The sequence below is a fragment of the Eucyclogobius newberryi genome, unplaced genomic scaffold (genome assembly GCF_026437365.1).
Source record: "Eucyclogobius newberryi isolate DKJ021-1_F unplaced genomic scaffold, fEucNew1.0.hap1 SCAF_39, whole genome shotgun sequence".
Classification (NCBI taxonomy): domain Eukaryota; kingdom Metazoa; phylum Chordata; class Actinopteri; order Gobiiformes; family Gobiidae; genus Eucyclogobius; species Eucyclogobius newberryi.
In genome coordinates, this window is record NW_027316045.1 from 657,577 (window position 1) to 685,327 (window position 27,751).

The 27,751-nt window shown below is 54.1% G+C and overlaps 1 protein-coding gene across 1 annotated transcript in view; it reads right to left on the reverse strand.

The window, feature by feature from the left end:
* Positions 1 to 380: 380 nt before the first annotated feature.
* LOC140376944 (anion exchange protein 2-like) overlaps positions 381 to 27,751 on the reverse strand; it is a 76,042-nt gene continuing 48,671 nt past the window's right edge. The window contains exons 4-7 of the mRNA XM_072462184.1: positions 8,983 to 9,131; positions 8,728 to 8,922; positions 955 to 1,185; positions 381 to 511 (exon numbers count right to left, since the gene is read on the reverse strand). Coding sequence (XP_072318285.1) covers positions 416 to 511; positions 955 to 1,185; positions 8,728 to 8,922; positions 8,983 to 9,131 — 671 coding nt within the window. The 3' untranslated portion in view covers positions 381 to 415. The remainder of the gene's footprint in view (positions 512 to 954; positions 1,186 to 8,727; positions 8,923 to 8,982; positions 9,132 to 27,751) is intronic.

Genomic DNA, 27,751 nt, shown 5'->3' on the forward strand with positions numbered 1-27,751 from the left:
GTCCTGGTTTAGTCCTGGTTTAGACCTGGTTTAGTCCTGGTTTAGACCTGGTTTAGTCCTGGTTTAGACCTGGTTTGGACCTGGTTTAGTCCTGGTTTAGTCCTGGTTTAGTCCTGGTTTAGTCCTGGTTTAGTCCTGGTTTAGACCTGGTTTAGTCCTGGTTTAGACCTGGTTTAGACCTGGTTCAGTCCTGGTTCAGACCTGGTTCAGTCCTGGTTTAGTCCTGGTTTAGTCCTGGTTTAGACCTGGTTCAGTCCTGGTTCAGACCTGGTTCAGTCCTGGTTTAGTTCTGGTTCAGACCTGGTTTAGTTCTGGTTTAGTTCTGGTTCAGACCTGGTTTAGTTCTGGTTTAGACCTGGTTTAGTCCTGGTTTAGACCTGGTTTAGTCCTGGTTCAGTCCTGGTTTAGACCTGGTTCAGACCTGGGTGTAAGTGTCCTTGATGGTGTAGTCCAGCAGGACCATGATGAAGATGGAGATTGGAACTCCAAAGTCTCCTATGGTTCTTCTGACCTGAGACACACAGAGTTTATATGAGTCAGTGTTTCTGCTCTGACCATGAGTCATTTCAAGAGGAACGTTTCATCCTGGACTTAAATGAAGAGACTCGGCCTCTTTCACATGGACAGGACTCTAGCTCCTCCTGAGCTTTTAGAGACTCTTGGCACCACCAGAAGCATGTTGAGAGTGAAGAGCTCTGATTGGATGAGATGGTTCTAGAGCATCTTTGAGGTGGGAGGGGCCATGTCATTAATGGCTTTGTAAATCAGGAGGAGGAGTTTAAATGTGATTCTAAACTGGAGCCAGTGAAGAGACTCCAGCACCGGCCTCATGTGCTTCTTCTTTTAGTTCCTCTTGTAATCTTACTGCTGCATTTTCAACCAGTTAAAGCTTTTTATGGCTCTTTTAGGACCTGCCGTGAGCAGGAGTTACAGGAGAGGCCCTGCCATGCTCACCTGTCCAGGGAACAGTGCAGAGTTCTTGAGTTTGCGCAGGTAGAAGGCGCTCAGGTACGTCCCGAGCATCAGGAGCAGAGACAGCAGCGCTGTGTTTGGCCTCACCCTCCCAGAATGCACCGCTACAGATGAGCTGTTCAACCAACCAGAGGGCTCTGTTGTGTTCAGCCAATCCAACGCCTCAGAGCCGTTGTCACGGAGACATCCAGTCAGAGGAAACTGCAGGAAAATCTGTCACAGCGAGACCCGGGTTAGAGCCGACGCTCCACCAACTAAAAGTCAACATCTTTTATTCACGTCATGAGGTCAGCAATTCAGACTCCTCCTCTTCCTCAGGCGGTGTCTCCGCCTCCAGCAGAGGAGCCCCGCCCCACTGTCAAGTCCTGATGTTGGACCATCCCCCCCTCCCCCTGACAGCCCCCCCTCCCCCTGACAGTCCCCCCCTCCCCCTGACAGTCCCCCCCTCCCCCTGACAGTCCCCCACTCACCCTGACAGTCCCCCCCTCCCCCTGACAGTCCCCCACTCACCCCTCCCCCTGACAGTCCCCCCCTCACCCTGACAGTCCCCCCCTCACCCTGACAGTCCCCCCCTCTCCCTGAAAGTCCCCCACTCACCCTGACAGTCCCCCCCTCCCCCTGACAGTCCCCCCCTCACCCTGACAGTCCCCCCCTCACCCTGACAGTCCCCCCTCTCCCTGACAGTCCCCCCCTCACCCTGAAAGTCCCCCACTCACCCCTCCCCCTGACAGTCCCCCCCTCACCCTGACAGTCCCCCCCTCACCCTGAAAGTCCCCCACTCACCCTGACAGTCCCCCACTCACCCCTCCCCCTGACAGTCCCCCCCTCACCCTGACAGTCCCCCCCTCACCCTGACAGTCCCCCCCTCTCCCTGACAGTCCCCCCCTCACCCTGAAAGTCCCCCACTCACCCTGACAGTCCCCCCCTCACCCTGACAGTCCCCCCCTCACCCTGACAGTCCCCCCCTCACCCTGACAGTCCCCCCCTCCCCCTGACAGTCCCCCCTCCCCCTGACAGTCCCCCCCTCACCCTGACAGTCCCCCACTCACCCTGACAGTCCCCCCCTCCCCCTGACAGTCCCCCACTCACCCCTCCCCCTGACAGTCCCCCCCTCACCCTGACAGTCCCCCCCTCACCCTGACAGTCCCCCCCTCTCCCTGACAGTCCCCCCCTCACCCTGAAAGTCCCCCACTCACCCTGACAGTCCCCCCCTCACCCTGACAGTCCCCCCCTCACCCTGAAAGTCCCCCACTCACCCTGACAGTCCCCCCCTCACCCTGACAGTCCCCCCCTCTCCCTGACAGTCCCCCCCTCACCCTGAAAGTCCCCCACTCACCCTGACAGTCCCCCCCTCACCCTGACAGTCCCCCCCTCACCCTGACAGTCCCCCCCTCACCCTGAAAGTCCCCCACTCACCCTGACAGTCCCCCACTCACCCCTCCCCCTGACAGTCCCCCCCTCACCCTGACAGTCCCCCCCTCACCCTGAAAGTCCCCCACTCACCCTGACAGTCCCCCCCTCACCCTGACAGTCCCCCCCTCTCCCTGACAGTCCCCCCCTCACCCTGAAAGTCCCCCACTCACCCTGACAGTCCCCCCCTCACCCTGATAGTCCCCCCCTCACCCTGACAGTCCCCCCCTCACCCTGACAGTCCCCCCCTCCCCCTGACAGTCCCCCCCTCACCCTGACAGTCCCCCCCTCACCCTGACAGTCCCCCCCTCTCCCTGACAGTCCCCCCCTCACCCTGAAAGTCCCCCACTCACCCTGACAGTCCCCCACTCACCCCTCCCCCTGACAGTCCCCCCCTCACCCTGACAGTCCCCCCCTCACCCTGAAAGTCCCCCACTCACCCTGACAGTCCCCCCCTCCCCCTGACAGTCCCCCCCTCACCCTGACAGTCCCCCCTCACCCTGACAGTCCCCCCCTCTCCCTGACAGTCCCCCCCTCACCCTGAAAGTCCCCCACTCACCCTGACAGTCCCCCACTCACCCCTCCCCCTGACAGTCCCCCCCTCACCCTGACAGTCCCCCCCTCACCCTGAAAGTCCCCCACTCACCCTGACAGTCCCCCCCTCACCCTGACAGTCCCCCCCTCTCCCTGACAGTCCCCCCCTCACCCTGAAAGTCCCCCACTCACCCTGACAGTCCCCCCTCACCCTGACAGTCCCCCCCTCTCCCTGACAGTCCCCCCCTCACCCTGAAAGTCCCCCACTCACCCTGACAGTCCCCCACTCACCCCTCCCCCTGACAGTCCCCCCCTCACCCTGACAGTCCCCCACTCACCCTGACAGTCCCCCCCTCACCCTGACAGTCCCCCCCTCACCCTGACAGTCCCCCCCTCTCCCTGACAGTCCCCCCCTCACCCTGAAAGTCCCCCACTCACCCTGACAGTCCCCCCCTCACCCTGACAGTCCCCCCCTCACCCTGACAGTCCCCCCCTCCCCCTGACAGTCCCCCCCTCACCCTGACAGTCCCCCACTCACCCTGACAGTCCCCCCCTCACCCTGACAGTCCCCCCCTCACCCTGACAGTCCCCCACTCACCCCTCCCCCTGACAGTCCCCCCCTCACCCTGACAGTCCCCCCCTCACCCTGACAGTCCCCCCCTCTCCCTGACAGTCCCCCCCTCACCCTGAAAGTCCCCCACTCACCCTGACAGTCCCCCACTCACCCCTCCCCCTGACAGTCCCCCCCTCACCCTGACAGTCCCCCCCTCACCCTGACAGTCCCCCCCTCACCCTGACAGTCCCCCCCTCACCCTGAAAGTCCCCCACTCACCCTGACAGTCCCCCCCTCACCCCTCCCCCTGACAGTCCCCCCCTCTCCCTGACAGTCCCCCCCTCACCCTGACAGTCCCCCCCTCACCCTGACAGTCCCCCACTCACCCCTCCCCCTGACAGTCCCCCCCTCACCCTGACAGTCCCCCCCTCACCCTGACAGTCCCCCACTCACCCCTCCCCCTGACAGTCCCCCCCTCACCCTGACAGTCCCCCCCTCACCCTGACAGTCCCCCCCTCTCCCTGACAGTCCCCCCCTCACCCTGAAAGTCCCCCACTCACCCTGACAGTCCCCCACTCACCCCTCCCCCTGACAGTCCCCCCCTCACCCTGACAGTCCCCCCCTCACCCTGACAGTCCCCCCCTCTCCCTGACAGTCCCCCCTCACCCTGACAGTCCCCCCCTCACCCTGAAAGTCCCCCACTCACCCTGACAGTCCCCCCCTCACCCTGACAGTCCCCCCCTCTCCCTGACAGTCCCCCCCTCACCCTGAAAGTCCCCCACTCACCCTGACAGTCCCCCCCTCACCCTGACAGTCCCCCCCTCACCCTGACAGTCCCCCCCTCACCCTGAAAGTCCCCCACTCACCCTGACAGTCCCCCACTCACCCCTCCCCCTGACAGTCCCCCCCTCACCCTGACAGTCCCCCCCTCACCCTGAAAGTCCCCCACTCACCCTGACAGTCCCCCCCTCACCCTGACAGTCCCCCCCTCTCCCTGACAGTCCCCCCCTCACCCTGAAAGTCCCCCACTCACCCTGACAGTCCCCCCCTCACCCTGATAGTCCCCCCCTCACCCTGACAGTCCCCCCCTCACCCTGACAGTCCCCCCCTCACCCTGACAGTCCCCCCCTCTCCCTGACAGTCCCCCCCTCACCCTGAAAGTCCCCCACTCACCCTGACAGTCCCCCACTCACCCCTCCCCCTGACAGTCCCCCCCTCACCCTGACAGTCCCCCCCTCACCCTGAAAGTCCCCCACTCACCCTGACAGTCCCCCCCTCCCCCTGACAGTCCCCCCCTCACCCTGACAGTCCCCCCTCACCCTGACAGTCCCCCCCTCTCCCTGACAGTCCCCCCCTCACCCTGAAAGTCCCCCACTCACCCTGACAGTCCCCCACTCACCCCTCCCCCTGACAGTCCCCCCCTCACCCTGACAGTCCCCCCCTCACCCTGAAAGTCCCCCACTCACCCTGACAGTCCCCCCCTCACCCTGACAGTCCCCCCCTCTCCCTGACAGTCCCCCCCTCACCCTGAAAGTCCCCCACTCACCCTGACAGTCCCCCCTCACCCTGACAGTCCCCCCCTCTCCCTGACAGTCCCCCCCTCACCCTGAAAGTCCCCCACTCACCCTGACAGTCCCCCACTCACCCCTCCCCCTGACAGTCCCCCCCTCACCCTGACAGTCCCCCACTCACCCTGACAGTCCCCCCCTCACCCTGACAGTCCCCCCCTCACCCTGACAGTCCCCCCCTCTCCCTGACAGTCCCCCCCTCACCCTGAAAGTCCCCCACTCACCCTGACAGTCCCCCCCTCACCCTGACAGTCCCCCCCTCACCCTGACAGTCCCCCCCTCCCCCTGACAGTCCCCCCCTCACCCTGACAGTCCCCCACTCACCCTGACAGTCCCCCCCTCACCCTGACAGTCCCCCCCTCACCCTGACAGTCCCCCACTCACCCCTCCCCCTGACAGTCCCCCCCTCACCCTGACAGTCCCCCCCTCACCCTGACAGTCCCCCCCTCTCCCTGACAGTCCCCCCCTCACCCTGAAAGTCCCCCACTCACCCTGACAGTCCCCCACTCACCCCTCCCCCTGACAGTCCCCCCCTCACCCTGACAGTCCCCCCCTCACCCTGACAGTCCCCCCCTCACCCTGACAGTCCCCCCCTCACCCTGAAAGTCCCCCACTCACCCTGACAGTCCCCCCCTCACCCCTCCCCCTGACAGTCCCCCCCTCTCCCTGACAGTCCCCCCCTCACCCTGACAGTCCCCCCCTCACCCTGACAGTCCCCCACTCACCCCTCCCCCTGACAGTCCCCCCCTCACCCTGACAGTCCCCCCCTCACCCTGACAGTCCCCCACTCACCCCTCCCCCTGACAGTCCCCCCCTCACCCTGACAGTCCCCCCCTCACCCTGACAGTCCCCCCCTCTCCCTGACAGTCCCCCCCTCACCCTGAAAGTCCCCCACTCACCCTGACAGTCCCCCACTCACCCCTCCCCCTGACAGTCCCCCCCTCACCCTGACAGTCCCCCCCTCACCCTGACAGTCCCCCCCTCTCCCTGACAGTCCCCCCCTCACCCTGAAAGTCCCCCACTCACCCTGACAGTCCCCCACTCACCCCTCCCCCTGACAGTCCCCCCCTCACCCTGACAGTCCCCCCCTCACCCTGAAAGTCCCCCACTCACCCTGACAGTCCCCCCTCACCCTGACAGTCCCCCCCTCACCCTGACAGTCCCCCCCTCACCCTGACAGTCCCCCCCTCACCCTGAAAGTCCCCCCCTCACCCTGAAAGTCCCCCACTCACCCTGACAGTCCCCCCCTCACCCTGACAGTCCCCCCCTCTCCCTGACAGTCCCCCCCTCACCCTGAAAGTCCCCCACTCACCCTGACAGTCCCCCCCTCACCCTGACAGTCCCCCCCTCACCCTGACAGTCCCCCCCTCACCCTGAAAGTCCCCCACTCACCCTGACAGTCCCCCACTCACCCCTCCCCCTGACAGTCCCCCCCTCACCCTGACAGTCCCCCCCTCACCCTGAAAGTCCCCCACTCACCCTGACAGTCCCCCCCTCACCCTGACAGTCCCCCCCTCTCCCTGACAGTCCCCCCCTCACCCTGAAAGTCCCCCACTCACCCTGACAGTCCCCCCCTCACCCTGACAGTCCCCCCCTCACCCTGACAGTCCCCCCCTCACCCTGACAGTCCCCCCCTCCCCCTGACAGTCCCCCCCTCACCCTGACAGTCCCCCCCTCACCCTGACAGTCCCCCCCTCACCCTGACAGTCCCCCCCTCACCCTGACAGTCCCCCCCTCTCCCTGACAGTCCCCCCCTCACCCTGAAAGTCCCCCACTCACCCTGACAGTCCCCCACTCACCCCTCCCCCTGACAGTCCCCCCCTCACCCTGACAGTCCCCCCCTCACCCTGAAAGTCCCCCACTCACCCTGACAGTCCCCCCCTCCCCCTGACAGTCCCCCCCTCACCCTGACAGTCCCCCCCTCACCCTGACAGTCCCCCCCTCTCCCTGACAGTCCCCCCCTCACCCTGAAAGTCCCCCACTCACCCTGACAGTCCCCCACTCACCCCTCCCCCTGACAGTCCCCCCCTCTCCCTGACAGTCCCCCCCTCACCCTGAAAGTCCCCCACTCACCCTGACAGTCCCCCCTCACCCTGACAGTCCCCCCTCACCCTGACAGTCCCCCCCTCACCCTGACAGTCCCCCCTCTCCCTGACAGTCCCCCCCTCACCCTGAAAGTCCCCCACTCACCCTGACAGTCCCCCACTCACCCCTCCCCCTGACAGTCCCCCCCTCACCCTGACAGTCCCCCCCTCACCCTGACAGTCCCCCCCTCAACCTGAAAGTCCCCCACTCACCCTGACAGTCCCCCCCTCACCCTGACAGTCCCCCCCTCTCCCTGACAGTCCCCCCCTCACCCTGAAAGTCCCCCACTCACCCTGACAGTCCCCCCCCTCACCCTGACAGTCCCCCCCTCACCCTGACAGTCCCCCCTCACCCTGACAGTCCCCCCCTCCCCCTGACAGTCCCCCCCTCACCCTGACAGTCCCCCACTCACCCTGACAGTCCCCCCCTCACCCTGACAGTCCCCCCCTCACCCTGACAGTCCCCCCCTCACCCTGACAGTCCCCCCCTCACCCTGACAGTCCCCCACTCACCCCTCCCCCTGACAGTCCCCCCCTCACCCTGACAGTCCCCCCCTCACCCTGACAGTCCCCCCCTCTCCCTGACAGTCCCCCCCTCACCCTGAAAGTCCCCCACTCACCCTGACAGTCCCCCACTCACCCCTCCCCCTGACAGTCCCCCCCTCACCCTGACAGTCCCCCCCTCACCCTGACAGTCCCCCCCTCACCCTGAAAGTCCCCCACTCACCCTGACAGTCCCCCCCTCACCCCTCCCCCTGACAGTCCCCCCCTCTCCCTGACAGTCCCCCCCTCACCCTGACAGTCCCCCCCTCACCCTGACAGTCCCCCACTCACCCCTCCCCCTGACAGTCCCCCCCTCACCCTGACAGTCCCCCCCTCACCCTGACAGTCCCCCCCTCTCCCTGACAGTCCCCCCCTCACCCTGACAGTCCCCCACTCACCCCTCCCCCTGACAGTCCCCCCCTCACCCTGACAGTCCCCCCCTCACCCTGACAGTCCCCCCCTCACCCTGAAAGTCCCCCACTCACCCTGACAGTCCCCCCCTCACCCTGACAGTCCCCCCCTCTCCCTGACAGTCCCCCCCTCACCCTGAAAGTCCCCCCCTCACCCCTCCCCCTGACAGTCCCCCCCTCTCCCTGACAGTCCCCCACTCACCCTGACAGTCCCCCCCTCACCCCTCACCCTGACAGTCCCCCCCTCACCCTGACAGTCCCCCCCTCACCCTGAAAGTCCCCCACTCACCCTGACAGTCCCCCCCTCACCCTGACAGTCCCCCCCTCTCCCTGACAGTCCCCCCCTCACCCTGACAGTCCCCCCCTCTCCCTGACAGTCCCCCCCTCACCCTGAAAGTCCCCCACTCACCCTGACAGTCCCCCCCTCACCCCTCCCCCTGACAGTCCCCCCCTCACCCTGACAGTCCCCCCCTCACCCTGACAGTCCCCCCTCACCCTGACAGTCCCCCCCTCCCCCTGACAGTCCCCCCCTCACCCTGACAGTCCCCCACTCACCCTGACAGTCCCCCCCTCCCCCTGACAGTCCCCCCCTCACCCTGACAGTCCCCCCCTCTCCCCCTGACAGGTGGAACATGTTCGGAGCAGGATCTGACCTTGAAGAGCTTGACAAAGGTCTCGTAGATGAAGATGAGGGAGATGAGGACTGAGAAGATTTCTTGAGTGAAGCGAGAAACGTGTCGCACCAGAACGCTTCCCTCCAGCGCCACGGTTACCACGACGATAAGCAGCAACCACAGCCCCACCCAGAGCCGGGCCGTCAGGTACTCAACGCCCAGTGCCTGGCAGAACTACAGCACAGAGTCAGGTTGTGCAGGCGCTCAGGAGAACGGAGCCTGTGGAGGACTCACGTTGAAGAAGGCCTCTTCAAAGACCAGCAGGGGCCCCGAGAAGCCCACGATGAGCAGAGGCTGAGCACCGAGCACCGCGAACACCAGGCCCTGCACCGAGGTGGCCACTATCAGCTCCGACACGCCCATCAGCCCATCCGTCTTCTCTCCTGCACAAGAGCAACGTGTGATCTACAGAGGAGCAACGTGTGATCTACAGAGGAGCAACGTGTGATCTACAGAGGAGCAACGTGTGATCTACAGAGGAGCAACGTGTGATCTACAGAGGAGCAACGTGTGATCTACAGGAGCAACGTGTGATCTACAGAGGAGCAACGTGTGATCTACAGAGGAGCAACGTGTGATCTACAGAGGAGCAACGTGTGATCTACAGAGGAGCAACGTGTGATCTACAGAGGAGAAACGTGTGATCTACAGAGGAGCAACGTGTGATCTACAGAGGAACAACGTGTGATCTACAGAGGAGCAACGTGTGATCTACAGAGGAGCAACGTGTGATCTACAGAGGAGCAACGTGTGATCTACAGAGGAGCAACGTGTGATCTACAGAGGAACAACGTGTGATCTACAGAGGAGAAACGTGTGATCTACAGAGGAGCAACGTGTGATCTACAGAGGAGCAACGTGTGATCTACAGAGGAACAACGTGTGATCTACAGAGGAGCAACGTGTGATCTACAGAGGAGCAACGTGTGATCTACAGAGGAGCAACGTGTGATCTACAGAGGAGCAACGTGTGATCTACAGAGGAGCAACGTGTGATCTACAGAGGAGCAACGTGTGATCTACAGAGGAGCAACGTGTGATCTACAGAGGAGCAACGTGTGATCTACAGAGGAGCAACGTGTGATCTACAGAGGAGCAACGTGTGATCTACAGAGGAGCAACGTGTGATCTACAGAGGAGCAACGTGTGATCTACAGAGGAGCAACGTGTGATCTACAGAGGAGCAACGTGTGATCTACAGAGGAGCAACGTGTGATCTACAGAGGAGCAACGTGTGATCTACAGAGGAGCAACGTGTGATCTACAGAGGAGCAACGTGTGATCTACAGAGGAGCAACGTGTGATCTACAGAGGAGCAACGTGTGATCTACAGAGGAGCAACGTGTGATCTACAGAGGAGCAACGTGTGATCTACAGAGGAGCAACGTGTGATCTACAGAGGAGCAACGTGTGATCTACAGAGGAGCAACGTGTGATCTACAGAGGAGCAACGTGTGATCTACAGAGGAGCAACGTGTGATCTACAGAGGAGCAACGTGTGATCTACAGAGGAGCAACGTGTGATCTACAGAGGAGCAACGTGTGATCTACAGAGGAGCAACGTGTGATCTACAGAGGAGCAACGTGTGATCTACAGAGGAGCAACGTGTGATCTACAGAGGAGCAACGTGTGATCTACAGAGGAGCAACGTGTGATCTACAGAGGAGCAACGTGTGATCTACAGAGGAGCAACGTGTGATCTACAGAGGAGCAACGTGTGATCTACAGAGGAGCAACGTGTGATCTACAGAGGAGCAACGTGTGATCTACAGAGGAGCAACGTGTGATCTACAGAGGAGCAACGTGTGATCTACAGAGGAGCAACGTGTGATCTACAGAGGAGCAACGTGTGATCTACAGAGGAGCAACGTGTGATCTACAGAGGAGCAACGTGTGATCTACAGAGGAGCAACGTGTGATCTACAGAGGAGCAACGTGTGATCTACAGAGGAGCAACGTGTGATCTACAGAGGAGCAACGTGTGATCTACAGAGGAGCAACGTGTGATCTACAGAGGAGCAACGTGTGATCTACAGAGGAGCAACGTGTGATCTACAGAGGAGCAACGTGTGATCTACAGAGGAGCAACGTGTGATCTACAGAGGAGCAACGTGTGATCTACAGAGGAGCAACGTGTGATCTACAGAGGAGCAACGTGTGATCTACAGAGGAGCAACGTGTGATCTACAGAGGAGCAACGTGTGATCTACAGAGGAGCAACGTGTGATCTACAGAGGAGCAACGTGTGATCTACAGAGGAGCAACGTGTGATCTACAGAGGAGCAACGTGTGATCTACAGAGGAGCAACGTGTGATCTACAGAGGAGCAACGTGTGATCTACAGAGGAGCAACGTGTGATCTACAGAGGAGCAACGTGTGATCTACAGAGGAGCAACGTGTGATCTACAGAGGAGCAACGTGTGATCTACAGAGGAGCAACGTGTGATCTACAGAGGAGCAACGTGTGATCTACAGAGGAGCAACGTGTGATCTACAGAGGAGCAACGTGTGATCTACAGAGGAGCAACGTGTGATCTACAGAGGAGCAACGTGTGATCTACAGAGGAGCAACGTGTGATCTACAGAGGAGCAACGTGTGATCTACAGAGGAGCAACGTGTGATCTACAGAGGAGCAACGTGTGATCTACAGAGGAGCAACGTGTGATCTACAGAGGAGCAACGTGTGATCTACAGAGGAGCAACGTGTGATCTACAGAGGAGCAACGTGTGATCTACAGAGGAGCAACGTGTGATCTACAGAGGAGCAACGTGTGATCTACAGAGGAGCAACGTGTGATCTACAGAGGAGCAACGTGTGATCTACAGAGGAGCAACGTGTGATCTACAGAGGAGCAACGTGTGATCTACAGAGGAGCAACGTGTGATCTACAGAGGAGCAACGTGTGATCTACAGAGGAGCAACGTGTGATCTACAGAGGAGCAACGTGTGATCTACAGAGGAGCAACGTGTGATCTACAGAGGAGCAACGTGTGATCTACAGAGGAGCAACGTGTGATCTACAGAGGAGCAACGTGTGATCTACAGAGGAGCAACGTGTGATCTACAGAGGAGCAACGTGTGATCTACAGAGGAGCAACGTGTGATCTACAGAGGAGCAACGTGTGATCTACAGAGGAGCAACGTGTGATCTACAGAGGAGCAACGTGTGATCTACAGAGGAGCAACGTGTGATCTACAGAGGAGCAACGTGTGATCTACAGAGGAGCAACGTGTGATCTACAGAGGAGCAACGTGTGATCTACAGAGGAGCAACGTGTGATCTACAGAGGAGCAACGTGTGATCTACAGAGGAGCAACGTGTGATCTACAGAGGAGCAACGTGTGATCTACAGAGGAGCAACGTGTGATCTACAGAGGAGCAACGTGTGATCTACAGAGGAGCAACGTGTGATCTACAGAGGAGCAACGTGTGATCTACAGAGGAGCAACGTGTGATCTACAGAGGAGCAACGTGTGATCTACAGAGGAGCAACGTGTGATCTACAGAGGAGCAACGTGTGATCTACAGAGGAGCAACGTGTGATCTACAGAGGAGCAACGTGTGATCTACAGAGGAGCAACGTGTGATCTACAGAGGAGCAACGTGTGATCTACAGAGGAGCAACGTGTGATCTACAGAGGAGCAACGTGTGATCTACAGAGGAGCAACGTGTGATCTACAGAGGAGCAACGTGTGATCTACAGAGGAGCAACGTGTGATCTACAGAGGAGCAACGTGTGATCTACAGAGGAGCAACGTGTGATCTACAGAGGAGCAACGTGTGATCTACAGAGGAGCAACGTGTGATCTACAGAGGAGCAACGTGTGATCTACAGAGGAGCAACGTGTGATCTACAGAGGAGCAACGTGTGATCTACAGAGGAGCAACGTGTGATCTACAGAGGAGCAACGTGTGATCTACAGAGGAGCAACGTGTGATCTACAGAGGAGCAACGTGTGATCTACAGAGGAGCAACGTGTGATCTACAGAGGAGCAACGTGTGATCTACAGAGGAGCAACGTGTGATCTACAGAGGAGCAACGTGTGATCTACAGAGGAGCAACGTGTGATCTACAGAGGAGCAACGTGTGATCTACAGAGGAGCAACGTGTGATCTACAGAGGAGCAACGTGTGATCTACAGAGGAGCAACGTGTGATCTACAGAGGAGCAACGTGTGATCTACAGAGGAGCAACGTGTGATCTACAGAGGAGCAACGTGTGATCTACAGAGGAGCAACGTGTGATCTACAGAGGAGCAACGTGTGATCTACAGAGGAGCAACGTGTGATCTACAGAGGAGCAACGTGTGATCTACAGAGGAGCAACGTGTGATCTACAGAGGAGCAACGTGTGATCTACAGAGGAGCAACGTGTGATCTACAGAGGAGCAACGTGTGATCTACAGAGGAGCAACGTGTGATCTACAGAGGAGCAACGTGTGATCTACAGAGGAGCAACGTGTGATCTACAGAGGAGCAACGTGTGATCTACAGAGGAGCAACGTGTGATCTACAGAGGAGCAACGTGTGATCTACAGAGGAGCAACGTGTGATCTACAGAGGAGCAACGTGTGATCTACAGAGGAGCAACGTGTGATCTACAGAGGAGCAACGTGTGATCTACAGAGGAGCAACGTGTGATCTACAGAGGAGCAACGTGTGATCTACAGAGGAGCAACGTGTGATCTACAGAGGAGCAACGTGTGATCTACAGAGGAGCAACGTGTGATCTACAGAGGAGCAACGTGTGATCTACAGAGGAGCAACGTGTGATCTACAGAGGAGCAACGTGTGATCTACAGAGGAGCAACGTGTGATCTACAGAGGAGCAACGTGTGATCTACAGAGGAGCAACGTGTGATCTACAGAGGAGCAACGTGTGATCTACAGAGGAGCAACGTGTGATCTACAGAGGAGCAACGTGTGATCTACAGAGGAGCAACGTGTGATCTACAGAGGAGCAACGTGTGATCTACAGGAGCAACGTGTGATCTACAGAGGAGCAACGTGTGATCTACAGGAGCAACGTGTGATCTACAGAGGAGCAACGTGTGATCTACAGAGGAGCAACGTGTGATCTACAGAGGAGCAACGTGTGATCTACAGAGGAGCAACGTGTGATCTACAGAGGAGCAACGTGTGATCTACAGAGGAGCAACGTGTGATCTACAGAGGAGCAACGTGTGATCTACAGAGGAGCAACGTGTGATCTACAGAGGAGCAACGTGTGATCTACAGAGGAGCAACGTGTGATCTACAGAGGAGCAACGTGTGATCTACAGAGGAGCAACGTGTGATCTACAGAGGAGCAACGTGTGATCTACAGAGGAGCAACGTGTGATCTACAGAGGAGCAACGTGTGATCTACAGAGGAGCAACGTGTGATCTACAGAGGAGCAACGTGTGATCTACAGAGGAGCAACGTGTGATCTACAGAGGAGCAACGTGTGATCTACAGAGGAGCAACGTGTGATCTACAGAGGAGCAACGTGTGATCTACAGAGGAGCAACGTGTGATCTACAGAGGAGCAACGTGTGATCTACAGAGGAGCAACGTGTGATCTACAGAGGAGCAACGTGTGATCTACAGAGGAGCAACGTGTGATCTACAGAGGAGCAACGTGTGATCTACAGAGGAGCAACGTGTGATCTACAGAGGAGCAACGTGTGATCTACAGAGGAGCAACGTGTGATCTACAGAGGAGCAACGTGTGATCTACAGAGGAGCAACGTGTGATCTACAGAGGAGCAACGTGTGATCTACAGAGGAGCAACGTGTGATCTACAGAGGAGCAACGTGTGATCTACAGAGGAGCAACGTGTGATCTACAGAGGAGCAACGTGTGATCTACAGAGGAGCAACGTGTGATCTACAGAGGAGCAACGTGTGATCTACAGAGGAGCAACGTGTGATCTACAGAGGAGCAACGTGTGATCTACAGAGGAGCAACGTGTGATCTACAGAGGAGCAACGTGTGATCTACAGAGGAGCAACGTGTGATCTACAGAGGAGCAACGTGTGATCTACAGAGGAGCAACGTGTGATCTACAGAGGAGCAACGTGTGATCTACAGAGGAGCAACGTGTGATCTACAGAGGAGCAACGTGTGATCTACAGAGGAGCAACGTGTGATCTACAGAGGAGCAACGTGTGATCTACAGAGGAGCAACGTGTGATCTACAGAGGAGCAACGTGTGATCTACAGAGGAGCAACGTGTGATCTACAGAGGAGCAACGTGTGATCTACAGAGGAGCAACGTGTGATCTACAGAGGAGCAACGTGTGATCTACAGAGGAGCAACGTGTGATCTACAGAGGAGCAACGTGTGATCTACAGAGGAGCAACGTGTGATCTACAGAGGAGCAACGTGTGATCTACAGAGGAGCAACGTGTGATCTACAGAGGAGCAACGTGTGATCTACAGAGGAGCAACGTGTGATCTACAGAGGAGCAACGTGTGATCTACAGAGGAGCAACGTGTGATCTACAGAGGAGCAACGTGTGATCTACAGAGGAGCAACGTGTGATCTACAGAGGAGCAACGTGTGATCTACAGAGGAGCAACGTGTGATCTACAGAGGAGCAACGTGTGATCTACAGAGGAGCAACGTGTGATCTACAGAGGAGCAACGTGTGATCTACAGAGGAGCAACGTGTGATCTACAGAGGAGCAACGTGTGATCTACAGAGGAGCAACGTGTGATCTACAGAGGAGCAACGTGTGATCTACAGAGGAGCAACGTGTGATCTACAGAGGAGCAACGTGTGATCTACAGAGGAGCAACGTGTGATCTACAGAGGAGCAACGTGTGATCTACAGAGGAGCAACGTGTGATCTACAGAGGAGCAACGTGTGATCTACAGAGGAGCAACGTGTGATCTACAGAGGAGCAACGTGTGATCTACAGAGGAGCAACGTGTGATCTACAGAGGAGCAACGTGTGATCTACAGAGGAGCAACGTGTGATCTACAGAGGAGCAACGTGTGATCTACAGAGGAGCAACGTGTGATCTACAGAGGAGCAACGTGTGATCTACAGAGGAGCAACGTGTGATCTACAGAGGAGCAACGTGTGATCTACAGAGGAGCAACGTGTGATCTACAGAGGAGCAACGTGTGATCTACAGAGGAGCAACGTGTGATCTACAGAGGAGCAACGTGTGATCTACAGAGGAGCAACGTGTGATCTACAGAGGAGCAACGTGTGATCTACAGAGGAGCAACGTGTGATCTACAGAGGAGCAACGTGTGATCTACAGAGGAGCAACGTGTGATCTACAGAGGAGCAACGTGTGATCTACAGAGGAGCAACGTGTGATCTACAGAGGAGCAACGTGTGATCTACAGAGGAGCAACGTGTGATCTACAGAGGAGCAACGTGTGATCTACAGAGGAGCAACGTGTGATCTACAGAGGAGCAACGTGTGATCTACAGAGGAGCAACGTGTGATCTACAGAGGAGCAACGTGTGATCTACAGAGGAGCAACGTGTGATCTACAGAGGAGCAACGTGTGATCTACAGAGGAGCAACGTGTGATCTACAGAGGAGCAACGTGTGATCTACAGAGGAGCAACGTGTGATCTACAGAGGAGCAACGTGTGATCTACAGAGGAGCAACGTGTGATCTACAGAGGAGCAACGTGTGATCTACAGAGGAGCAACGTGTGATCTACAGAGGAGCAACGTGTGATCTACAGAGGAGCAACGTGTGATCTACAGAGGAGCAACGTGTGATCTACAGAGGAGCAACGTGTGATCTACAGAGGAGCAACGTGTGATCTACAGAGGAGCAACGTGTGATCTACAGAGGAGCAACGTGTGATCTACAGAGGAGCAACGTGTGATCTACAGAGGAGCAACGTGTGATCTACAGAGGAGCAACGTGTGATCTACAGAGGAGCAACGTGTGATCTACAGAGGAGCAACGTGTGATCTACAGAGGAGCAACGTGTGATCTACAGAGGAGCAACGTGTGATCTACAGAGGAGCAACGTGTGATCTACAGAGGAGCAACGTGTGATCTACAGAGGAGCAACGTGTGATCTACAGAGGAGCAACGTGTGATCTACAGAGGAGCAACGTGTGATCTACAGAGGAGCAACGTGTGAACAGAGGAACAACGTGTGATCTACAGAGGAGCAACGTGTGATCTACAGAGGAGCAACGTGTGATCTACAGAGGAGAAACGTGTGATCTACAGAGGAGCAACGTGTGATCTACAGAGGAGCAACGTGTGATCTACAGAGGAGCAACGTGTGATCTACAGAGGAACAACGTGTGATCTACAGAGGAGAAACGTGTGATCTACAGAGGAGAAACGTGTGATCAACAGAGGAGCAACGTGTGATCTACAGAGGAGCAACGTGTGATCTACAGGAGCAACGTGTGATCTACAGAGGAGCAACGTGTGATCTACAGAGGAGCAACGTGTGATCTACAGAGGAGCAACGTGTGATCTACAGGAGCAACGTGTGATCTACAGAGGAGCAACGTGTGATCTACAGAGGAGCAACGTGTGATCTACAGGAGCAACGTGTGATCTACAGAGGAGCAACGTGTGATCTACAGAGGAGCAACGTGTGATCTACAGGAGCAACGTGTGATCTACAGAGGAGCAACGTGTGATCTACAGAGGAGCAACGTGTGATCTACAGGAGCAACGTGTGATCTACAGAGGAGCAACGTGTGATCTACAGAGGAGCAACGTGTGATCTACAGAGGAGCAACGTGTGATCTACAGGAGCAACGTGTGATCTACAGAGGAGCAACGTGTGATCTACAGAGGAGCAACGTGTGATCTACAGGAGCAACGTGTGATCTACAGAGGAGCAACGTGTGATCTACAGAGGAGCAACGTGTGATCTACAGGAGCAACGTGTGATCTACAGAGGAGCAACGTGTGATCTACGAAGGAGCAACGTGTGATCTACAGAGGAGCAACGTGTGATCTACAGAGGAGCAACGTGTGATCTACAGGAGCAACGTGTGATCTACAGAGGAGCAACGTGTGATCTACAGAGGAGCAACGTGTGATCTACAGGAGCAACGTGTGATCTACAGAGGAGAAACGTGTGATCTACAGAGGAGCAACGTGTGATCTACAGGAGCAACGTGTGATCTACAGAGGAGCAACGTGTGATCTACGAAGGGAGCAACGTGTGATCTACAGAGGAGCAACGTGTGATCTACAGAGGAGCAACGTGTGATCTACAGGAGCAACGTGTGATCTACAGAGGAGCAACGTGTGATCTACAGAGGAACAACGTGTGGTCTACAGAGGAGCAACGTGTGATCTACAGAGGAACAACGTGTGATCTAAAGGAGGAACAGCGTGTGATCTACAGAGGAACAGCATGTGATCTACAGAGGAACAGCATGTGATCTACAGAGGAACATCACAGGAACAGCATGTGATCTACAGAGGAACATCACAGGAACAGTGTGTGATCTACAGAGGAACAGTGTGTGATCTACAGAGGAACAGCGTGTGATCTACAGAGGAACAACGTGTGATCTACAGAGGAACAACATGTGATCTACAGAGGAACAGCATGTGATCTACAGAGGAAGAGCATATGATCTACAGAGGAACAACATGTGATCTACAGAGGAACAACGTGTTATCTACAGAGGAACAACATGTGATCTACAGAGGAACAGTGTGTGATCTACAGAGGAACAGCGTGTGATCTACAGAGGAACAACGTGTGATCTACAGAGGAACAACGTGTGATCTACAGAGGAACAGCGTGTGATCTACAGAGGAACATTGTGTGATCTACAGAGGAACAGCGTGTGATCTACAGAGGAACAGCGTGTGATCTACAGAGGAACAACGTGTGATCTACAGAGGAACAGCATGTGATCTACAGAGGAACAGCGTGTGATCTACAGAGGAACAGCGTGTGATCTACAGAGGAACAGCGTGTGATCTTCAGAGCAACAACGTGTGATCTACAGAGGAACAACGTGTGATCTACAGAGGAACAACGTGTGATCTACAGAGGAGCAACGTGTGATCTACAGAGGAACAGCATGTGATCTACAGAGGAACAACATGTGATCTACAGAGGAACAGCGTGTGATCTACAGAGGAACAACGTGTGATCTACAGAGGAACAGCCTGTGATCTACAGAGGAGCAACGTGTGATCTACAGAGGAACAGCGTGTGATCTACAGAGGAACAGCGTGTGATCTACAGAGGAACAGCGTGTGATCTACAGAGGAACAACATGTGATATACAGAGGAGCAACGTGTGATCTACAGAGGAACAACGTGTGATCTACAGAGGAACAGCGTGTGATCTACAGAGGAACAGCGTGTGATCTACAGAGGAACAGCGTGTGATCTACAGAGGAACAACTTGTGATCTACAGAGGAGCAACGTGTGATCTACAGAGGAACAACGTGTGATCTACAGAGGAGCAACGTGTGATCTACAGAGGAACAGCGTGTGATCTACAGAGGAGCAACGTGTGATCTACAGAGGAGCAACGTGTGATCTACAGGAGCAACGTGTGATCTACAGAGGAGCAACGTGTGATCTACGAAGGAGCAACGTGTGATCTACAGAGGAGCAACGTGTGATCTACAGAGGAGCAACGTGTGATCTACAGGAGCAACGTGTGATCTACAGAGGAGCAACGTGTGATCTACAGAGGAGCAACGTGTGATCTACAGGAGCAACGTGTGATTTACAGAGGAGAAACGTGTGATCTACAGAGGAGCAACGTGTGATCTACAGGAGCAACGTGTGATCTACAGAGGAGCAACGTGTGATCTACGAAGGAGCAACGTGTGATCTACAGAGGAGCAACGTGTGATCTACAGAGGAGCAACGTGTGATCTACAGGAGCAACGTGTGATCTACAGAGGAGCAACGTGTGATCTACAGAGGAGCAACGTGTGATCTACAGGAGCAACGTGTGATCTACAGAGGAGCAACGTGTGATCTACAGAGGAGCAACGTGTGATCTACAGGAGCAACGTGTGATCTACAGAGGAGCAACGTGTGATCTACAGAGGAGCAACGTGTGATCTACAGGAGCAACGTGTGATCTACAGAGGAGCAACGTGTGATCTACAGAGGAGCAACGTGTGATCTACAGAGGAGCAACGTGTGATCTACAGAGGAGCAACGTGTGATCTACGAAGGAGCAACGTGTGATCTACAGAGGAGCAACGTGTGATCTACAGGGGAGCAACGTGTGATCTACAGAGGAGCAACGTGTGATCTACAGAGGAGCATCGTGTGATCTACGAAGGAGCAACGTGTGATCTACAGAGGAGCAACGTGTGATCTACAGAGGAGCAACGTGTGATCTACAGAGGAGAAACGTGTGATCTACAGAGGAGCAACGTGTGATCTACAGGAGCAACGTGTGATCTACAGAGGAGCAACGTGTGATCTACGAAGGAGCAACGTGTGATCTACAGAGGAGCAACGTGTGATCTACAGAGGAGCAACGTGTGATCTACAGGAGCAACGTGTGATCTACAGAGGAGCAACGTGTGATCTACAGAGGAACAACGTGTGGTCTACAGAGGAGCAACGTGTGATCTACAGAGGAACAACGTGTGATCTAAAGAGGAACAGCGTGTGATCTACAGAGGAACAGCATGTGATCTACAGAGGAACAGCATGTGATCTACAGAGGAACATCACAGGAACAGCATGTGATCTACAGAGGAACATCACAGGAACAGTGTGTGATCTACAGAGGAACAGTGTGTGATCTACAGAGGAACAGCGTGTGATCTACAGAGGAGGAAGAGCATATGATCTACAGAGGAACAACATGTGATCTACAGAGGAACAACGTGTGATCTACAGAGGAACAACATGTGATCTACAGAGGAACAGTGTGTGATCTACAGAGGAACAGCGTGTGATCTACAGAGGAACAACGTGTGATCTACAGAGGAACAACGTGTGATCTACAGAGGAACAGCGTGTGATCTACAGAGGAACATTGTGTGATCTACAGAGGAACAGCGTGTGATCTACAGAGGAACAGCGTGTGATCTTCAGAGCAACAACGTGTGATCTACAGAGGAACAACGTGTGATCTACAGAGGAACAACGTGTGATCTACAGAGGAGCAACGTGTGATCTACAGAGGAACAGCATGTGATCTACAGAGGAACAACATGTGATCTACAGAGGAACAGCGTGTGATCTACAGAGGAACAACGTGTGATCTACAGAGGAACAGCCTGTGATCTACAGAGGAGCAACGTGTGATCTACAGAGGAACAGCGTGTGATCTACAGAGGAACAGCGTGTGATCTACAGAGGAACAGCGTGTGATCTACAGAGGAACAACATGTGATATACAGAGGAGCAACGTGTGATCTACAGAGGAACAACGTGTGATCTACAGAGGAACAGCGTGTGATCTACAGAGGAACAGCGTGTGATCTACAGAGGAACAGCGTGTGATCTACAGAGGAACAACTTGTGATCTACAGAGGAGCAACGTGTGATCTACAGAGGAACAACGTGTGATCTACAGAGGAGCAACGTGTGATCTACAGAGGAACAGCGTGTGATCTACAGAGGAGCAACGTGTGATCTACAGAGGAGCAACGTGTGATCTACAGGAGCAACGTGTGATCTACAGAGGAGCAACGTGTGATCTACGAAGGAGCAACGTGTGATCTACAGAGGAGCAACGTGTGATCTACAGAGGAGCAACGTGTGATCTACAGGAGCAACGTGTGATCTACAGAGGAGCAACGTGTGATCTACAGAGGAGCAACGTGTGATCTACAGGAGCAACGTGTGATCTACAGAGGAGAAACGTGTGATCTACAGAGGAGCAACGTGTGATCTACAGGAGCAACGTGTGATCTACAGAGGAGCAACGTGTGATCTACGAAGGAGCAACGTGTGATCTACAGAGGAGCAACGTGTGATCTACAGAGGAGCAACGTGTGATCTACAGGAGCAACGTGTGATCTACAGAGGAGCAACGTGTGATCTACAGAGGAGCAACGTGTGATCTACAGGAGCAACGTGTGATCTACAGAGGAGCAACGTGTGATCTACAGAGGAGCAACGTGTGATCTACAGGAGCAACGTGTGATCTACAGAGGAGCAACGTGTGATCTACAGAGGAGCAACGTGTGATCTACAGAGGAGCAACGTGTGATCTACAGAGGAGCAACGTGTGATCTACGAAGGAGCAACGTGTGATCTACAGAGGAGCAACGTGTGATCTACAGAGGAGCAACGTGTGATCTACAGGGGAGCAACGTGTGATCTACAGAGGAGCAACGTGTGATCTACAGAGGAGCATCGTGTGATCTACGAAGGAGCAACGTGTGATCTACAGAGGAGCAACGTGTGATCTACAGAGGAGCAACGTGTGATCTACCGAGGAGCAACGTGTGATCTACAGAGGAGCAACGTGTGATCTACAGAGGAGCAACGTGTGATCTACAGAGGAGCAACGTGTGATCTACAGAGGAGCAACGTGTGATCTACAGGGGAGCAACGTGTGATCTACAGAGGAGCAACGTGTGATCTACAGAGGAGCAACGTGTGATCTACGAAGGAGCAACGTGTGATCTACAGAGGAGCAACGTGTGATCTACAGAGGAGCAACGTGTGATCTACGAAGGAGCAACGTGTGATCTACAGAGGAGCAACGTGTGACTACAGAGGAACAACGTGTGATCTACAGAGGAACAACGTGTGATCTACAGAGGAGCAACGTGTGACTACAGAGGAACAACGTGTGATCTACAGAGGAACAGCGTGTGATCTACAGAGGAACAGCGTGTGATCTACAGAGGAACAGCGTGTGATCTACAGAGGAACAACGTGTGATCTACAGAGGAACAACGTGTGATCTACAGAGGAACAATGTGTGATCTACAGAGGAACAACGTGTGGTCTACAGAGGAGCAACGTGTGATCTACAGAGGAACAACGTGTGATCTAAAGGAGGAACAGCGTGTGATCTACAGAGGAACAGCATGTGATCTACAGAGGAACAGCATGTGATCTACAGAGGAACATCACAGGAACAGTGTGTGATCTACAGAGGAACAGCGTGTGATCTACAGAGGAACAACGTGTGATCTACAGAGGAGCAACGTGTGATCTACAGAGGAACAACGTGTGATCTACAGAAGAACAACATGTGATCTACAGAGGAACAACGTGTGATCTACAGAGGAACAGCGTGTGATCTACAGAGGAACAACGTGTGATCTACAGAGGAACAACATGTGATCTACAGAGGAACAGCATGTGATCTACAGAGGAAGAGCATATGATCTACAGAGGAACAACATGTGATCTACAGAGGAACAACGTGTGATCTACAGAGGAACAACCTGTGATCTACAGAGGAACAGTGTGTGATCTACAGAGGAACAGCGTGTGATCTACAGAGGAACAACGTGTGATCTACAGAGGAACAACGTGTGATCTACAGAGGAACAGCGTGTGATCTACAGAGGAACAGCGTGTGATCTACAGAGGAGCAACGTGTGACTACAGAGGAACAACGTGTGATCTACAGAGGAACAGCGTGTGATCTACAGAGGAACAGCGTGTGATCTACAGAGGAACAGCGTGTGATCTACAGAGGAACAACGTGTGATCTACAGAGGAACAACGTGTGATCTACAGAGGAACAACGTGTGATCTACAGAGGAACAACGTGTGATCTACAGAGGAACAACATGTGGTCTACAGAGGAGCAACGTGTGATCTACAGAGGAACAACGTGTGATCTAAAGGAGGAACAGCGTGTGATCTACAGAGGAACAGCATGTGATCTACAGAGGAACATCACAGGAACAGTGTGTGATCTACAGAGGAACAGCGTGTGATCTACAGAGGAACAACGTGTGATCTACAGAGGAGCAACGTGTGATCTACAGAGGAACAACGTGTGATCTAAAGAAGAACAACATGTGATCTACAGAGGAACAACGTGTGATCTACAGAGGAACAGCGTGTGATCTACAGAGGAACAACATGTGATCTACAGAGGAACAGCATGTGATCTACAGAGGAACAACGTGTGATCTACAGAGGAACAACGTGTGATCTACAGAGGAACAGTGTGTGATCTACAGAGGAACAGTGTGTGATCTACAGAGGAACAGCGTGTGATCTACAGAGGAACAACGTGTGATCTACAGAGGAACAACGTGTGATCTACAGAGGAACAGCGTGTGATCTACAGAGGAACAGCGTGTGATCTACAGAGGAACAGCGTGTGATCTACAGAGGAACAGCGTGTGATCTACAGAGGAACAACGTGTGATCTACAGAGGAACAGCATGTGATCTACAGAGGAACAGCGTGTGATCTACAGAGGAACAGCGTGTGATCTACAGAGGAACAGCGTGTGATCTTCAGAGCAACAACGTGTGATCTACAGAGGAACAACGTGTGATCTACAGAGGAACAACGTGTGATCTACAGAGGAGCAACGTGTGATCTACAGAGGAACAGCATGTGATCTACAGAGGAACAACATGTGATCTACAGAGGAACAGCGTGTGATCTACAGAGGAACAACGTGTGATCTACAGAGGAACAGCCTGTGATCTACAGAGGAGCAACGTGTGATCTACAGAGGAACAGCGTGTGATCTACAGAGGAACAGCGTGTGATCTACAGAGGAACAGCGTGTGATCTACAGAGGAACAACATGTGATATACAGAGGAGCAACGTGTGATCTACAGAGGAACAACGTGTGATCTACAGAGGAACAGCGTGTGATCTACAGAGGAACAGCGTGTGATCTACAGAGGAACAACGTGTGATCTACAGAGGAACAACGTGTGATCTACAGAGGAACAACGTGTGGTCTACAGAGGAGCAACGTGTGATCTACAGAGGAACAACGTGTGATCTAAAGGAGGAACAGCGTGTGATCTACAGAGGAACAGCATGTGATCTACAGAGGAACAGCATGTGATCTACAGAGGAACATCACAGGAACAGCATGTGATCTACAGAGGAACATCACAGGAACAGTGTGTGATCTACAGAGGAACAGTGTGTGATCTACAGAGGAACAGCGTGTGATCTACAGAGGAACAACGTGTGATCTACAGAGGAACAACATGTGATCTACAGAGGAACAGCATGTGATCTACAGAGGAAGAGCATATGATCTACAGAGGAACAACATGTGATCTACAGAGGAACAACGTGTGATCTACAGAGGAACAACATGTGATCTACAGAGGAGCAACGTGTGACTACAGAGGAACAACGTGTGATCTAAAGGAGGAACAGCGTGTGATCTACAGAGGAACAGCATGTGATCTACAGAGGAACATCACAGGAACAGTGTGTGATCTACAGAGGAACAGCGTGTGATCTACAGAGGAACAACGTGTGATCTACAGAGGAGCAACGTGTGATCTACAGAGGAACAACGTGTGATCTAAAGAAGAACAACATGTGATCTACAGAGGAACAACGTGTGATCTACAGAGGAACAGCGTGTGATCTACAGAGGAACAACATGTGATCTACAGAGGAACAGCATGTGATCTACAGAGGAACAACGTGTGATCTACAGAGGAACAACGTGTGATCTACAGAGGAACAGTGTGTGATCTACAGAGGAACAGTGTGTGATCTACAGAGGAACAGCGTGTGATCTACAGAGGAACAACGTGTGATCTACAGAGGAACAACGTGTGATCTACAGAGGAACAGCGTGTGATCTACAGAGGAACAGCGTGTGATCTACAGAGGAACAGCGTGTGATCTACAGAGGAACAGCGTGTGATCTACAGAGGAACAACGTGTGATCTACAGAGGAACAGCATGTGATCTACAGAGGAACAGCGTGTGATCTACAGAGGAACAGCGTGTGATCTACAGAGGAACAGCGTGTGATCTTCAGAGCAACAACGTGTGATCTACAGAGGAACAACGTGTGATCTACAGAGGAACAACGTGTGATCTACAGAGGAGCAACGTGTGATCTACAGAGGAACAGCATGTGATCTACAGAGGAACAACATGTGATCTACAGAGGAACAGCGTGTGATCTACAGAGGAACAACGTGTGATCTACAGAGGAACAGCCTGTGATCTACAGAGGAGCAACGTGTGATCTACAGAGGAACAGCGTGTGATCTACAGAGGAACAGCGTGTGATCTACAGAGGAACAGCGTGTGATCTACAGAGGAACAACATGTGATATACAGAGGAGCAACGTGTGATCTACAGAGGAACAACGTGTGATCTACAGAGGAACAGCGTGTGATCTACAGAGGAACAGCGTGTGATCTACAGAGGAACAACGTGTGATCTACAGAGGAACAACGTGTGATCTACAGAGGAACAACGTGTGGTCTACAGAGGAGCAACGTGTGATCTACAGAGGAACAACGTGTGATCTAAAGGAGGAACAGCGTGTGATCTACAGAGGAACAGCATGTGATCTACAGAGGAACAGCATGTGATCTACAGAGGAACATCACAGGAACAGCATGTGATCTACAGAGGAACATCACAGGAACAGTGTGTGATCTACAGAGGAACAGTGTGTGATCTACAGAGGAACAGCGTGTGATCTACAGAGGAACAACGTGTGATCTACAGAGGAACAACATGTGATCTACAGAGGAACAGCATGTGATCTACAGAGGAAGAGCATATGATCTACAGAGGAACAACATGTGATCTACAGAGGAACAACGTGTGATCTACAGAGGAACAACATGTGATCTACAGAGGAACAGTGTGTGATCTACAGAGGAACAGCGTGTGATCTACAGAGGAACAACGTGTGATCTACAGAGGAACAACGTGTGATCTACAGAGGAACAGCGTGTGATCTACAGAGGAACATTGTGTGATCTACAGAGGAACAGCGTGTGATCTACAGAGGAACAGCGTGTGATCTACAGAGGAACAACGTGTGATCTACAGAGGAACAGCATGTGATCTACAGAGGAACAGCGTGTGATCTACAGAGGAACAGCGTGTGATCTACAGAGGAACAGCGTGTGATCTTCAGAGCAACAACGTGTGATCTACAGAGGAACAACGTGTGATCTACAGAGGAACAACGTGTGATCTACAGAGGAGCAACGTGTGATCTACAGAGGAACAGCATGTGATCTACAGAGGAACAACATGTGATCTACAGAGGAACAGCGTGTGATCTACAGAGGAACAACGTGTGATCTACAGAGGAACAGCCTGTGATCTACAGAGGAGCAACGTGTGATCTACAGAGGAACAGCGTGTGATCTACAGAGGAACAGCGTGTGATCTACAGAGGAACAGCGTGTGATCTACAGAGGAACAACATGTGATATACAGAGGAGCAACGTGTGATCTACAGAGGAACAACGTGTGATCTACAGAGGAACAGCGTGTGATCTACAGAGGAACAGCGTGTGATCTACAGAGGAACAGCGTGTGATCTACAGAGGAACAACTTGTGATCTACAGAGGAGCAACGTGTGATCTACAGATGAACAACGTGTGATCTACAGAGGAGCAACGTGTGATCTACAGAGGAACAGCGTGTGATCTACAGAGGAGCAACGTGTGATCTACATAGGAGCAACGTGTGATCTACAGAGGAACAACGTGTGATCTACAGAGGAACAACGTGTGATCTACAGAGGAGCAACGTGTGATCTACAGAGGAACAGCATGTGATCTACAGAGGAACAGCGTGTGATCTACAGAGGAACAGCGTGTGATCTACAGAGGAACAGCGTGTGATCTACAGAGGAACAGCGTGTGATCTACAGAGGAACAGCGTGTGATCTACAGAGGAACGTGTGATCTACAGAGGAGCAACGTGTGATCTACAGAGGAACACCGTGTGATCTACAGAGGAACAACGTGTGATCTACAGAGGAACAACATGTGATCTACAGAGGAACAACGTGTGATCTACAGAGGAACAGCGTGTGATCTACAGAGGAACAACGTGTGATCTACAGAGGAACAACATGTGATCTACAGAGGAACAGCAT